The 17043-nt window shown below is 41.7% G+C and overlaps 1 protein-coding gene across 1 annotated transcript in view; it reads left to right on the top strand.

Annotated features, from left to right (window-relative positions):
* Nucleotides 1–7042: 7042 nt before the first annotated feature.
* The window catches only part of LOC122929132 (phospholipase A2 inhibitor and Ly6/PLAUR domain-containing protein-like), a 53168-nt gene continuing 43167 nt past the window's right edge, over nucleotides 7043–17043 (top strand). The window contains exon 1 of the mRNA XM_044282626.1: nucleotides 7043–7635. Within this exon, the coding sequence (XP_044138561.1) occupies nucleotides 7593–7635 (43 nt within the window). The 5' untranslated portion in view covers nucleotides 7043–7592. The remainder of the gene's footprint in view (nucleotides 7636–17043) is intronic.

The raw sequence follows: 17043 nt of genomic DNA, 5'->3' as shown, positions 1-17043 counted from the left end.
TGTTTTCCTCCCAATCCACAGAGTTTGAGTTTCTGGCGATTGCCAGTATGGCTTCTTTCACAGGGAAGTGCAGGAATTTGCAAATTACATATCTGGGGGGCTCATTCGCCTGCGGTTTAAGTCTAAGAGCTCTATGGGCCCGTTCAAGCAGGACCTCATGTGCAGAGTCAGGACCTAGAATTTTGAGGCATATCTGGATTACCGCTTCAGGAATCCCTCTAAAACGCAAGTTGTTGCGCCTGCTCATATTCTCATGGTCCTCCATGGCTGTGTATAAAGAGTTAATATGGCTTTGAGCCAGCGACAGACTTGATGACAACTCGCTCTGATGCTGTAGGATTGCGGCCTGGGTTTCCTCTAATGCCTCCACCCTCCGGCCTATGTGCTTAACATCCTCTTTTATTGAGGAGATGTCCAGACTAAGGGGGCCCAGGGCTTCTGCAAATTGGATATTGACTACTCAACCATGGATTTCTCATTGGAGAGAAAAAGTTGAATCTCTAGCTAGGTTGGAAGAACTCTCTCATTGGGAATTACAAACTCATCACAGATATACTAAAATATGCAACCTCTGGGTAACCTGGAAAGCCAACACTACACACAAATAATACAAGGAAGCTGTTCCCACTAACACTTAAATAGAAGTAGGTCTGATATTTAAGTTCACTGTTATAGAATAAATACTTCTAAATCTCATCCCTATATCACTGCGGGTTGCCTGACTAATTTACTAATTTATCGGCCCTACCGTATCACTTGGGATCACTTTGGACTCGAAAATCAGAAGATCTTCCTTTCATATCTCACGATAATCCTCCCCTCCCCCTACCCTACACTTTGCCCTTGTTTGTCCATTTTTCTTCAACTCCATTCATATGGAGAGTTAAGTTTTGACTTTGGTTATTGCATTGGAGCTTGACTCCTAATACTGTATCACAATTTACAAGTTCTGTACAATGAATAGGAACCAACTATGGTTCTATTGTCGGGACAATTAAATGAACTGGTCACTAGCTCCTGTTTATAGATATTTTCTTCTACAGGTTATGAGCTCTGGCTATACACTGTCCTGAATCTCATCCGTATATCATGCTCCTATACATTGTAATGTTGTTATAATGTCAGCTCTCCTTATTAAGCCTATTTGTACTGGACCTCTTAACGCTCTATTAAGCATTGTAATGTTTTTATTCTATGCATGTTTCTTTGTGTAGCTGATGTATGAGTAACTCCTGATTTAAAATCAATACAAAAATTTTAACACCCATACGTGTTTTTACGGCAGTCACTAAGTGGCCCTTGGCTGCAGCGCCGCCTTTTTACGATGGTACTTCAGCCCAAGTTAGCGATAAAATCAAGCCCTGTAGCTACGTGCCCTGCAGCTACCGGAGGTAGCTGAGGGCTTGGGGCAGTGATCAGAGACCGTGACTTAGAAAATGCCGGAAGCGGAGCTGCCCGCACTAAACTTTCTCCCTCCTCTCATGTAAGAGAGGAGAAAGTCTCCGATGCAGCAATCGGGTCCCCCAGCGCTTCTGGCCCTAAGCTGGGTCCCGATCCTCACCCCCCCCCCCCCCTCTTACCCTCTCAGTAAGGTCTCTCTTCTCAGGAGGGGAGAGAGAAGTTCAAATTATCCCCCGATCGGGTCCTCCAGCACTCCGATCGGGGCAATATGGCCCCCAGATGTGTTAAATAAAGTTATTAGGGCGCCCCCCCCATCTAAAAAAAAAAAGTAAAATTTTTTTGTAAGTGCAGCCAAAGTAAAGTAAAGATGTGGAAATATATTTCTGATAAAAATATTGAATAGTATTTATGTATGTATGTGAAATATTGCAGTTGAAAATTGGAAAATTTGCCAATTTTTACAAATTTTCATAAATTTTCACTTTTTTAATAAAGATATGCATATTTTATTAGTAGAATTTTACCACCTAAGTAAAGTACAATATGTGACGAGAAAACAATGTCAGAATTACTTTGATGTGCAAAACTGTTACAAAGTTATTCTAAGCTAAATATACACATGTCAGATTTCCAAAATTTGGCTTGGTCATTAAGGCCCAAACAGGCTTGATCACTAAGGGGTGAAAAATAAATACATGACTCACATAGCTATTGTATGTGGATGAAAAATAAGATTGAGCGTATTGAAGTATCCAAAGTGGACTTGGATCCGAATTTCAGGGAAAATTCAATTTGCCACAAAGCCAAATGTCCTCGTGATTTGTGTTAACAAATCAATTTTCCCTGAAATGCAGCAAAAAAATAAAAAAATCATACTCCCTTATCAATTTGAAGGTGAAGACGCTGCCTTGAAGATCCGATGCAAAATCTCGTATGATGTCACCACGCTGGCCAGCATGATGGCTTCATCATGCACCATGTGAGATTTTGCACGGGATTTCCAATCAAGATGGTTGTAGCGACGTCTTCATGCTCAAATGGATAAGGTAAGCATTATATTTTTTTAACTGAGTAACCCCAGGAAGCCCTCATTTTTCATCTCAGATGCCGCAATCAGCGATGAACTCAGCATCGGACGGGTTCAATGAAGGGGGGGGGGGGTGCACAATCGCTGTTCCCCTATAATCACGCCCGCTACTTACATAGAAATGCGCTTTGTGATTAAGTAATTTGTTACAAAGCAAATTTCTTTGTGAAATTCGTCGAAGTAGCCAAATCAAAGTTTTGTAAACTTTGCTCATCACTACTGAAAAATAAATAAGTTCTGGCTTTTTGAATGTGAGGAAATGCAAAATGGAAGCGGTTAATCTGTGGCTTGTGGAAGGGGGGTGGAGTGGTTAATCAGAGGAGTCTCTTATACGGTTTTCTTAGACATTCTGGATTATCAGATGCTCTATTAAAAGATGTCACTATAATATGATACAAATTATTATTACAGTTAAATAGGCTGAAAAGAAATGCAGGTCCATCAAGTTCAACCTTATAAAATAGCAATACAACATAATAGAATACAAAACAATACAACATAAGATGATACAAGAATGCAACACAATACAATATAATACACTACTACAACATAACATAATGACAAAATAATACAGTACAATATGATGTAATGCAAAGTAATACAATACACAAAATACTGTACTACAAAGTAAAACATACAACATAATATAATACAAAAGAATGTGATACAACACAATGCAAAATAATACATGACAGCAACATACTATACAAAATAATACAGTACAATTTTATGGAATATGAATGAATACAACATAATACAAAATAATAAATTACAGCAACATAACACAAAATAATATAATACAACGTAATATAATACAAAAGAATGCAATACAAACAAAAATATAATATACTGCAAAATAATGTAACAATTCAATGCAATATGATGTAATACCAAATGAGTACTATATAATACAATACAATATAATACAACATAGTACAATACAAATATATTAAGACAATATAATGTAATACAAAATAATAGACTAAAACATAATAGAATACAAAGTAATATAATGCATGATGTAATACAAATATTACAATGTAATATAATACAAAATAAAAAGCAACATTTAATTCAAAATGAATGTATAATATACAATAATATGATACACAATAGCATGGCCGTTGCTAGGTTAAAACATTCAGGGCCTGGGCCCCTGATGTTTTGTCCCAGGCTCCGAATGTCCTGCATTGCCAGCTAGATACAACTGTATTGCCATCCTCAGGACGGCAATACAATTGAATCTAATGCATTGGAAGAGCTGAAGGACCCGTGGTGACATCACAGGTCATGTGACCAGTAAAACAGGCAGTGGTTGAGAAGGTCCTGCGATGATGTCACCATCATGTGACCAGTGCAGGAGAGGACGGCAGTGAAGAGGAGAAGTCCTGGGGGAAGAAGCTGTGGTGATGTCTGGTACATGAGGAGAGGTAAGTGAAGGGAGAGGCAGAGCAATGCTGGGAGTTGTGGTTATTTAACTGGGACTGTATGTTAGGGCTGAAGGGAGGGATGTTATTTACATGGGGACTGTATGTTGGATGACTGGGGAGGGGGTCATGTTATTTACATGAAACTGTATGTTGATGGTGGCTGTAGGAGAGAGTGATGTTATTTGCATGGGGCTATATGTTGGAGAGGGCTGGGGGAGGGAGTGATGTTATTTGCATGGGACTGTATGTTGATGGCGACTGTGGGAGGGGATTATGTTATTTACATGGGACTGTATGTTGGAGGCAGCTGTAGGAGGGAGTGATGTTATTTACATAGGACTGTATGTCGGAGGGGGCTTGGGGAGACAGTGATGTTATTTACATGGGACTGTATGTTGATGGCGGCTGTGGGATGGAGTGATGTTATTTACATGGGACTCCATGTTGAAGGTGGCTGGTGGGAAGATGATGTTTACATGGGACTGAATGTTGAGGCAGTGAATCATGATGTTTACATGAGATTGCATGTTGGAGATGGCTGGGGACGGGGTGATATTATTTACTTGGGACTGTATGTTGAAGGCGGCTGCGGAGGAGGTGATGTTATTTACATAGGACTGCATGTTGGAGGGGGCTGGGGGAGACAGTGATGTTGATTACATGGGACTGTATGTCGGAGAGGGCTGGGGGAGACAGTGATGTTATTTACATGGGACTGTATGTTGATGGCAGCTGTGGGAGGGAGTGATGGTATTTACATGGGACTGAATGTTGAGGGGGCAATGTTATTTACATGGGAATGTATGTTAAAGGTGGCTGGTGGGGGAATGATGTTATTTACATGGGACTGAATGTTGAAGGCGGCTGGGGAGGAGATTATGTTATTTACATGAGGCTGAGAGGCTGGAGAGATGGTATGATGTTATTTACATGGGACTGTACGGCGGAGGGTGGGAAATAGTGTTATTTACATGGGATTGTATATTGGAGGGGCTGAAGGGAGGGGAGTGATGTTATTTACATAGGACTGTATTTTGGAGGGGGCAGGAGATATGGTGTAATGTTATTTACATGGGACTGTATGGTGGAGGGAGGAATATAATTACAGAGGGAACTGCAAAATCCAGGGGACATTATAGGCATTCCTATTACTCTTGGGGCCTCTATAGGAGGGACTTATAGATCCACCTTATTTCTACTAAAAGCACTATGGGGGTCTTATTACTACTGAGGGGTCTGTAGAGAGCTTTATTACCACTGGGGGAACAATAGGGGGTCTTATTTCTACTTGGGGCTCTGTGAGGTTATTTTAAATACTGGAGAGCTCATCTACTAATAGGGGCAATCTTGGGGAGCATTATCACGGTTGGGGGCACTGTAGGGGGCAGTATTACTAATGGTGGCATTCTAGAAAGAAATTACTATTGGTGGGACTATGAAGAACACTATTACTATGGGGGCACTATTACTATGGGGGGCACTTCTTCAGGACAGTATTTGGGGGTATTGGGGGGCACAGCGAGCAGCAGGATAACACTGTGGATAACACTCCATGTAAGATATCTGTGTGCCACACTCTGCAGAGACGAGGTGGCTGAGAGAAGTTGTCCGGACCAAATAGAGAAGATGATGACAGAGAAGATCTACATCGGAGGAGACGTCACCTGGGAGGCACTGGGTGTGAGAGGTACATGCTGCTGTATAGCAAGTACAGCAAAATATAGTGTGTGGGAGGAGGGGGTGACTTAGAGAATTGGGCCATATTTATTGGGGCTTGGGCTCCGGATCTTTTGAGACTCTAGCTACGCCCCTGACAATAGTATTAAACTATGCATATGTAAAAAGTGAGTTGACTTTTTTTTTTTCTGTTTCATTCACTTCCTATATATCTATAATATATATATATATATATACAGTACAGACCAAAAGTTTGGACACACCTTCTCATTCAAAGAGTTTTCTTTATTTTCATGACTATGAAAATTGTAGATTCACACTGAAGGCATCAAAACTATGAATTTACACATGTGGAATTATATACATAACAAAAAAGTGTGAAACAACTGAAAATATGTCATATTCTAGGTTCTTCAAAGTAGCCACCTTTTGCTCAAACAAGTCTCTTCTGCTTGTTGCCTGTCCTTAGCAGTGGTTTCCTAGCAGATATTCTACCATGAAGGCCTGATTCACACAGTCTCCTCTTAACAGTTGTTCTAGAGATGTGTCTGCTGCTAGAACTCTGTGTGGCATTGACCTGGTCTCTAATCTGAGCTGCTGTTATCCTGCGATTTCTGAGTCTGGTGACTCGGATGAACTTATCCTCCGCAGCAGAGGTGACTCTTGGTCTTCCTTTCCTGGGGCGGTCCGCATGTCAGCCAGTTTCTTTGTAGCGCTTGATGGTTTTTGTGACTGCACTTGGGGACACTTTCATAGTTTTCCCAATTTTTCGTACTGACTGACCTTCATTTCTTAAAGTAATGATGGCCACTTGTTTTTCTTTACTTAGCTGCTTTTTTCTTGCCATAATACAAATTCTAACAGTCTATTCAGTAGGACTATCAGCTGTGTATCCACCTGACTTCTCCACAACGCAACTGATGGTCCCAACCCCATTTATAAGGCAAGAAATCCCACTTATTAAACCTGACAGGGCACACCTGTGAAGTGAAAACCATTTCAGGTGACTACCTCTTGAAGCTCATCAAAAGAAAGCCGACAGTGTGCAAAGCAGTAATCAAAGCAAAAGGTATTTACTTTGAAGAACCTAGAATATGACATATTTTCAGTTGTTTCACACTTTTTTGTTATGTATATAATTCCACATGTGTTAATTCATAGTTTTGATGCCTTCAGTGTGAATCTACAATTTTCATAATTATGAAAATAAAGAAAACTCTTTGAATGAGAAGGTGTGTCCAAACTTTTGGTCTGTACTGTATATATATATATATATATATATATATATATATATATATGTATATATGTACTGTATAGTTGAACTTCAGACACCAGGGTGATTAGTCACTGTTAAATTTTCAACTATAGCTACACCACACATAAGCCTGCCCAGACGTGCAGTTCAAGAACACGCAACCCTCTCCTGCCAAGACAGGGGTGTGTGTGTTTCCTGAAGCAGGGACCAGAACTACTGTGATTATCTCCTATGCAGCAGCACCGTCCTCTCTGCTCCTTTTGAAGTCTCCCTCCTTCTCTCTTGGCACACTTGCTTCCAAGGACTCGAATGTCATTGACTTTATCATCTATTCGGTGGTGGCCTTTCAAGTGAGCAAAGGTTATTTTCAGGATTTGAAAAGAGCTGGGGACTTGAAGCACCTTCCAATTGAAGGCTTCACAGGACACCTTCCTAAAACCTCATCTCGTGTAGCTTCGTAACCTCAACCTACCTGGATTTGTTTCAAGGACGAGAGATTTTTGCCAGTTTGATCTAGTAAAGAAAAGGCACCTACGACTCTTGCCAGGGGGTGGAATTTAAGTTGAAAAAAAGGTGTATTGTGGTGAAAGACACTAGTTTGTTGTTCGAGATACAAAGTAAGGCAAGAAAGGAACAGGCTGACACATGGAAACTTTGTCTTAAAGATCTAAGAAATTATCCTAAGGTCCTTCATTTGTCGAGGTACTCTTGGCAACTGCTTCATCTGCAGGAAGGAAGCACCATGATGTTCCTCCTCGTTATCTGTTCTGCTCTACTAACGGCAGGTAATGAGGCATACCTTTATCTAATTATAAGGTTACCTACTATTAGTCAACTTGGACTGCATTTTAAGAAGTCTTCTAGCATTGTATAGTGGAGGGGTTTGGGTAAAATATGGGTAAACAATGAATTTCCAACTTTGTTTTCAAATTTGACATTTTCACATTTCCAATATATTTAAGTAATTGTTACATTGCAACTAAAGAAGGTTATGGAGATGATGCAGAGGTGAAGTTATGTCGAATGATAAACTCAATTCTGGAAAACTCAAGTCTGCTACATAAAACAAAATCATCATTCCTACATCTGTAACATCTGCCGTAGGTTCTACCGCCCTCCTGTGCAAAACCACATATGATCCTAAATATGTTCCAAACTCAACTCTGCCACATCTCTACTTAGAATTATTTTCCATGCCTGAAGACCTGTTATATAACCTGCATATTGAATTGGTTATTTTGACCTTTTGTACCTCTGTAGTATTTTTATCCTTGGCAGCTATACGTGATTGAGCAAGTAGACTGACCTTATTGGGACAGATTTTGAGGGGATGCCAGGAAGCAGGTTGTGACTGTGCATATATAGATGTATATTAATATGACCCCCTCCTATAATCTATACTATGGTGTCCTGTATGAGGGATCTGTGTTGTGCTTAAAGGTATAATATACGTCTGGAAGAGAAGGGACGAGTATGGAAATATTTATTCAGTGCACATGAAGTCATGGAAGTTTAAACAAAGTCCCACCTGTATATACGTAGCTCGACCAAAGAGGTTTCCAGTCATCAGACATTCTTTTAGGGGCTCTTATATTTAATTACAACTCTTGTCCTTGTAGCCATAAAGTAGCAAAGATCCTATGTCAACAACAGTGCCCTATAGAGTCCCATACCTTGCTTTGCTCTCTCTACAATGATATCTGAGTCCCCCACAACTTGCTCAATAAAAATTGGCGCAAACCACTAGTCCATATAGATGTAGCAAAGTTGATCATGCCAGTGCACAGTTTTTGTATGGATCATGAAAATAGCTTAATTTTGCATCTACTGTATATTATAGCCCCAATGCCAGGATTTTCCACCTTTCTGCTGAACCATTATGAAGGGGTTGAATAGGTCTGGTTAATTAGTCCCATGGAAGATGCAACATTGTGTCCCTAACAGTGGTGCTGAATTAGACCTGTATTCTAGCTGTGTGAACTTTTGTACATCCATATTATTTATGAGCATTAGCAGTATAGTAACTATAGAGAATGCAGAATGTAAAATCCATCAGAAGTGTCTCACACACATTACTGAATGGAGTTGATGTGGAACCAGGGCAGGGACTGGAGATTAAGAGATTGTAAATTCTTTACCCATAACCCACTCAAGGAGGTACAGACTTTTCCACAGGAGATCCTCAAGCCACTACTCCCAGAATTATCTCGGTTAGCAACATTGGTGCATGAAGGAATTGATGTCACCAGTTCACGGTACCAAGGCAGTGGGCAGAAATCGAGACCAGGCAGGTGGAGTTCAGTCATAAGCAAGAGACAGACAGATAGCAGACAATAAAAGTGGTCAAATAACTAGGGCCAATTCCAGAGGTCAGGAACCAAATGGTACCTCATTGCAGAGTGTTTGTGCAGGCAGGAAAGGACAATACTGTGTGGAAGCAACAGGGACTGTGTAGGGCACTTCTGACGGCTATTTATTAGCGTATCATTAGGATACAGTCACTAATGTTGAGGAAATCAAAGCATCCAAAACGCATATTGATCTGAAATTTAGGAAAAATTTATTTGCCACAAAGCGGAATTTCCTCACACTTCATGGCAATTAATAATTTTTCCTAAAGTGGCGGCTAGAGTTGTCTTAGAAAGAAGAGGAAAAAATTACTCACCTCATCCATTTGCTCGCGCAGAGGCAGTCCACTCCTCTCTTTAGTGGAAAAGACCTGCAGAAGGACCTGTCCTAAGTGTGATGACACCACCTCACTCTCCCAGAGCACCAGAGAGTAAATTCTGAGGTGAGTCAATTAAATTTTTTTTTTTAAACCCAAGAGGCCATATTGCACTAACATATTACAGTTTTAACAGGCGTTAGACGGGTGCACTTCTGTCTAAGCGGCCATTAAAAATGGTCTCATTGATTAGGCTGAATAGTCTTAACATAGTGATTTGTGACAAGTTAATTTGTCCCAAATCCAATTTTATTTTCAATTATATTTGTCAAATAAAATTTTTCAAAGCTTCGCTCATCTCTAATACTCAACTACAGTCATTTTGGTTTTGTTTTAAATCTGATCATCTAATTTTTTAAACAAGACCAATAGCTTTGCACCAGATTTTATACATTGCAAGTTACAGCCCTTATAAATGGTTCCCAGTGAAAGCTGTATACACCTGTAGCTTTCATTCCTAATAAGATTTCTAATAGCTGTATCTCTTTGAATGTGAACTTGGTCTTGTTTAAAAGCTTAGATTGTTAGCACTCAAATTAAAAGTCTACCCAGCCCAATATATGAAGGGTTAAATTATCCCCCCCCCCCCCTCCTCTTCAGCTGGCTGTGATCTCAGCCAGCCTGAATGAAGGGGAAGCAGTGGGGGAGCTGACAAGCTGCAGGAGGAGAAAAAAAAATAAACATTTTGTCTCTATGTTATACCTGTATATGCCCCAGGGGACTGTTATATTAACTTATGTGCATGGGACTGTTTTTAACATTTTGATGTGTCTATTGGGTGGGTTAAGAAGCCAACAGTCCTAAACTTAGCCTGCAATGGTATGATTTGTTTTTGAGTAGTGTACCTAGAGAAAATGCAGAGTGTAGAGAACAGCAAGATGGCCTGGAGAACATAATGGTGGAGGAGCATTGAAAGAGCCCAGAATAGTATTGCATTGCAGGTAGCAATTGCCATTGGGCCTTGATGCCTGAAGAGGTCCAACATGTCCTCTACAACAGTATTACAAATAGTACATGGAAAGTGAGGGCCCTGTTCAAGGTGCTACTCTTCTGAGCATTACACATAATAATAGGCAGAGGCAGCTAACACCACTTCTTTGTACCTTTCATCTCCTGGGGAAATTATGAAAAAAGCATCAAGCACGCTTGGGGATTATAAGCAAAGATCACAACACCATTATGAGATTTGTTTGGGAATTACCACTTCCACTGTATGAGCAATAAAAAGAGGACACTGCCAAAAGTTTCATATAGGAGTCAAATGTGACGAGGTGAAGATAAGCATAAAAATTACTGTTGGCTTCTACTGGAGTTACTTGATGCTCAACTTGATATTGGAGACCATAAGTACTATAGTCATCAGGTTATATATGGCCAGTTGTGACATGAGGATGCATTAAGGACAAAACCTGGAAACAGGCTTCTCTGCTCTTGGCTTCCCATAATTTCAGATCCTTTCTTCCTGAATAGTAAATTGTCTTTGTTGAACAGGAAAGTCCTGAAGAGGGATCTGAGTCCTCTGACTCTTACATACTTTGTGCAATGAATCTTTCTGTGTCATTATGTTGAGTAAGAATTCTATAGAGTTAGACAATCAATTACATCACAGCAGAGGGAATGTGAAACTGGCTCTTCAGAGCTAGATCTGTGAACAAGAATTAAAGGGTTGTCTGGGTTCAGAGCTGAACCCGGACATACCTCCATTTTCACCCAGGCAGCCCCCCTGACTTGAGCATCGGAGCAGTTAATGCCCAGATGCTCTCCTTTGCCCTGTGCTAAATCGCACAGGGCAAAGGCATTTTCAGGAATTCCGGTGACAAACCGGGCTCTCCATGGGGCTGCCATGAAACCCGGTGATGTCACCGGCACTGATGGGCGGTCTTTAGCACTGCCCTAGCCAGTAAAATGGCTAAAGCAGCGCTAAAGCATGCCCATCAGAGCCGGTGACATTCACCGAACACACTGCCGGGCGGAAGCTTCTGTCCGGCAGTGTGTTATTGTAAACAGCTCTGAACCCGGACAACCCCTTTAAATACAATTTATGGTGGAAATATCCTTCTTTGGTTTCATCTTGACACAACTGACACAACTGTAGCCTCTATCGAGGTCCTTCTTCATGATTCCAGGATGCATTTAAAGCTTTCCCTGGTGTAAAGAAAAAACATTAGCATGGAGAAGGAAACACAAAAGTCTGGATGACTGAAAGCTCGAAGGAAAGCCATCAATTATTTTAGTTAGACAATGATCATGAACATTTAATACACCATGGTAGAATGACCTTGGTACCAGCTATGTAGAAAATCTCTAAGAGCTCTTTACGGTATATCACCCTGAAAACTCTATTTAATGTAGCGCCTGCAATGAAGACTGAGATGTGCATCCAGGTTGAGTCTTTGTAAATGAAAGTACCAAACCCAATGGCATGACTTGAGACATCCAGCTGAATAACAAGATGAGCATCAACAATGTTAAGGGGAATGGAATCACTGTAGCTCTGTTGAGATGGACATGGTTCCACCACTGATTTGGACATAATTTCACTTCAGGACCTCAATGCATTTGCAGGTAGAATGTGTCTAACTGCTCAGTAAGTCTCTATTCAGACCTGCATCCCAATTGTGTCTCTCCAAAGGCACAATATCATTGCTAAAAATGGGGTGCTGTGTGATTGTGTGAATCAGTGCCGGGAGGGGTTGTAACCTGTAATGTATCCACTAAGCTTGGCTAATAACTTTAGTCAAGGTCTAAAAACTCATGTTTGTGACTCTATGCAAGTTTTCCAGTCGAAAAACAAAGGGCATAAAGGGTTAAAATATATCATCTCCCTGATCCCTCACTGCTGCTGTTCTGATGTTGCTCTGGTCCCCACCTCTCTCCACTTTCTGGACCCAGCCAATCACTGGCTGAGACTAGTGTTGAGCACGAATATTCAAATACTGAATTTTTATCGCGAATATCACCACTTCGAAAATTCGCTAATATTTAGAATATAGTGCTATATATTAGTTATATCGAATATAAGAATTTTTTCCCATCTGAACACATGATTCCTCTCTGCTTCTTGCTTGTGGGCCAATGAGAAGGAAACAATGTCAAGTTCACAACAATATTTAGTGCACCAATCAGTAATCTGCAGTCAGACCTTCTAAAATGTGAAGTTGCACGTAGTGCGATAAAATGTTCTAATCACTGCCGATTAGCGCAATCGTGAATATATTGGAGCACTCTATGTGCATATGAAGCTATTCTAATGTTCTGCCGTGCCAAACATTTTCTCCAGTTTCAGGAAACTTGTAGTCAAAGTGACCCATGCCTGTACTTTGCGTTATGAATTTGCATTACGTGATTTTTACATTGCCGATTTTTACGTGATTTTTACATTGCAGGTCAGTAATTGCCTGCAGCGGTCACATGACCCGCATCAAACAAGACGTTGACACAGAGAGACCCGAGACCTGCGGTTAGTGTTGAGCGAATCAAAGTTAAACAAATTGACTTCGATCTGAATTTCAGGAAAAATTTGATTCAGCACAATTCCGAATTTCCTGGCGCTTTGTCGGAAGGAATATATTTTTCCTGAAACGGCGGTAAACAAAGAAAAAACATACACACCTCACCTCTCCCCGAGCAAATGGATGAGGTGTTACCCCTATTTAAACCCCTGAAAGGCCTCAATGTAACTGTCAGATGCCGCTATAAGCGTTGAACATGGCATCTGACGGGTTCATGGGCGGCACAATTGCTATTCCCCATCATTGCGTCTGCTACATACAATGGAATGCGATTTGCGATGAAGTAATTCACAATTAATCAAATTTCATTGAGAACTTCGGCGAAGCAGCCGAATAGAATTTTTGATAACTTCGTTCATCTCTACCTGCAGTGACTGGGGGGAGGATAGAGCTGGAACCCAATAGAGGGGTATCAAAAAAGGTCCCAAAAGGGCACATTCCTTTCATCCAATAGTAGGGATAATGGAGGTTTCCCATTTTGGGAAGAAGACCCATCAATGTAAGTATATCTAAAAAAAAGTGTAAATCAACAGATGTGAGAAGTTCTGACTGTGGTGTCTGGTTGGGTTCCCGGATCACACCTTCTTTAATTATGCCTATTAACTTCAAATGGATTATAAAGTAGATTTGCTGTACGTGACTGACGGCCTGTGCCCAGACACACGCATTTTTGTCCTTTTTCATCATTCTGTGGTATAAGGCTGAACTTGTATTGCTCTGGGGACACATGTGTTATTCATTTTATTCTTGGCACATGCAAGCACTGACTTCCTGAAGTACGCACTGCCAAACCAAGGGGAATCTCAGCACGTGTCTATAGCCTGGCAAGAGGCCAGTGTTTACCAGAGATGTTTTCTTCTTTTCCCTTCAATATTTTCATTGCCATGTTGAGCAAGAATTTCATAATTTTCCCAATTTTTTTATTTTTTTTTATAGCACAAATTTTTTTTTTAGGGGAATATTTTTGAAATGCCAATCTAGCTTTGAGCTGAACAACTGAGTCATGTCTGACAAATGGGTTACTATGGATACAATGCCTAAAAACTGCTATTTGTTCAATAGGGTTGGAAGACAGTAAATCCTTAGCAACCAGTCTATATAGATTATTCAGGTTTTCAGCTTAAAGGGGTTCTCCAGGAATTATGAAAACAAAAATATGCCAATATTACTTTATAAAAAATATATTTCCAAATACCTTTAATTAGTTATAATGGCTCGTTTTCTCTGGGGAGCAATCACTAGGAGAAATAAAATGGCCCCTATCCTATTAGTACACACAAAATCTGTCCTAATCACACAGAAGCACAAGTTGCTTCAGAGCACTGAGCTAAAGAGCTGCCTCGTCCTCCTCTATGCTCTACTTGTCAGGAATTATTGTCCTGAATTGAGATGAGCCAAGCAAAACTGACAAAGTGGAATTAGATCTGAATTTCAGGAAAAATTCTATTTGCACCATTTTTTTCCTAAAATGTCTGCTGCATGTGTGAGGACATGGAGAAAGCTACTCTGGGATTACCCATAATGCCATGCATGCAGCCAATCAGCAGCAAGCCAGCCCTGTGATTTCACAGCCCTATAAATAGATTTAGCCATCTTGGATTCTGCCACTTACCAGTGTACTTAGTGCAGGGAAAGACGTCAGAAGCCGCTACGGACAGTGTTATAAAAAACTTCATTGTGCAAAAAAAAAACTATTTACAAGTGCAGGGAAAGATTAGTCAAGGTGCGGGGAAAGGATAAGGAGGCATCATTCCACATTATTTATGTTGAACAGGGTTCAGTAGGGGAGGTTACAGCCTGGGTAATAGGAACCATCCTATTACACCTTGCTGCACTGACTGGGGATCCAAATTGCCATTATACAGCTGTGTAATTCCAGCAAACCGTTCTTTTTGGGGTGCAAGTGCTGTGTGATACAGGCATTATAGTGTTTATTACAAGGACATATTTATATGTCTTATTTGCCCTTGTGCAGTGCAGCTATATATTGTAAAGCCCTTTTGTGGCATGTATTAGTGGAAAAAGAAAAAATATATTTGCCGGTCAGCGGTGCAGTTTTATGTTCTAAAGCCTTTTGTGTCATGTTAAAAGTGGAAAAAAATAAGGGCCTATTTGTCATTCAGCGGTGCAGTTTTATGTTGAAAATCCCTTTTTGGCATGTATTAGTGGCGCAAAAAGTATTTGCCATTTTGTGGTGAAGTGAGAAGATTACAGCCCTTTTTGGCATGTATTAGTGGTAAAAAAAAGGGCTTATTAGCCATTGTTTGCTGAAGTGAGAAAACTACTTTTTTGGGGTGTTTTAATTTCCTTTTTATTTATTTATCTGATCTAACAGTATGTCAGACAGAGAAGTGCCAGGCCCTGCACAGGGGAGTAGCAGAGGCCTAAATGTTTCTGGGGCAGGCAGCAGTCACAGCAGAGTAAGGGGCCGTGGCAGCAGAGGTCAGAGCGAGAGGCCTGAGCTCCTGGTGTCATCTAGCAGTCGTGTCTTGACCAGCAACCCAGCAGTTTTTGATTGGTTCATCCACTTCGTCCCAAGTGACATCAGAGACCCCCTCTGTCCTCTGACACAACGCTTAGTTGGCATGGCCCGGGAACAGTCCTGAAACTTCCTCTGTCATTTTCAGTTCCCTCAGCACGAGAAGTATTAAATGCCGTAGGCTCAGCTCCACTTTTCAGCATGGACGAGCTGCTAGAGGAGAGTCAGCAGCTACTGCCCAACCAAGATCTGGAGGAGACATCTGCCGCTTCCTCCGGTAGGCAGGCAAGAAGTGATGATGAGAGTGGCATGGGAGCTGGTGTTGCAAGCAGTCAGGCTCCTGACCCAGAGATGGTTGAGGAGGACATCAGTGACGTGCAGACAGTACTCGATGAGGATAATGCAGCTGATCGCACTTGGGAGCTGGGTGAGGAAGGGGCTTCATCATCATCGGGAGAAGAGGGGGCAACTTTCCTGTGAGCCAGCGATGGAGCCAGCAAGTTTCTAGATTGGCTAGGAGTCAGCAGGGTGGCAGCAGTGGGAGGTTGGGAGACAAATGTGCATGGGGTAGACCACCCACTTCGCAGGAGCCTACCTGCCATGAAAGTATTGGTGCACGGGTTCACGGAGGCAGTGGAGATAGCAGTCAGTCAGTGCGTAATGTTGGGAGTGAAATCGCCTACTCGGAAATGTAAAAGATTTTTGTTAAGCCGCCGGAGGAGATGAACATGGCCATATGTAGAATCTGTGGGCAAAAGGTGAAGCGTGGCCAGGGTGCCAATGTAGGGACCACGGCCCTGTGTCAGCATATGCTGGGTCACCATAAAGTGGACTGGGAGAACCATGGCTCCAATGTGGTCATCCAGCATGCCGCAGCAACCCAGTGGCAGGCACCCGGTTTCAGGTAGTCAAGGCTCCACCACCTCAGCAAAAGAAAGCTATCTGTCCTTCCCATCATCTGCTGGTCCTGATTCTCCTGCTCCTCGTCAGTCATTCCGTCAGCAATCGATCACCGAAGCGATTGCTAAGAGATAACAGTATGCATGCACTCATCCAACGGCGCAGAAGCTGAACGTGCTCCTGGCCAAGTTGCTGGTGCTGCAGTCTCTCCCTTTCCAAGTGGTGGACTCTGCACCTTTCAGAGAATTGATAGCTTGTGCCAAGCCGAAGTGGTGAGTCCCAAGCCATAATTTGCCAAATCTGTGGCCTCCTGATGCTGCTAATTTCTCCACACCATGTCTCCTTGCCATATCTGTGGCCTCCTGATGCTGCTGCTTTCTCCACACCATGTCATCTTGCCACTTTGTGGCCTCCTGATGCTGCTGCCACCTCCAAACTATGTCTCCTTGCCACTCTGTGGCCTCCTGATTCTGCCACCACCTCCACACTGTCATTGTGCCACTCTGTGGCCTCCTCCTGATGCTGCAGCTGCCGCCACCTCCACACTTTGTCATTGGGCCACTCTGTGGTTTTCTCA

Source organism: Bufo gargarizans, chromosome 2, assembly GCF_014858855.1.
Source record: "Bufo gargarizans isolate SCDJY-AF-19 chromosome 2, ASM1485885v1, whole genome shotgun sequence".
NCBI lineage: Eukaryota > Metazoa > Chordata > Amphibia > Anura > Bufonidae > Bufo > Bufo gargarizans.
The sequence above is the reverse complement of the archived record's forward strand: the minus strand, read 5'-3'. Positions and strand labels throughout refer to the sequence as shown.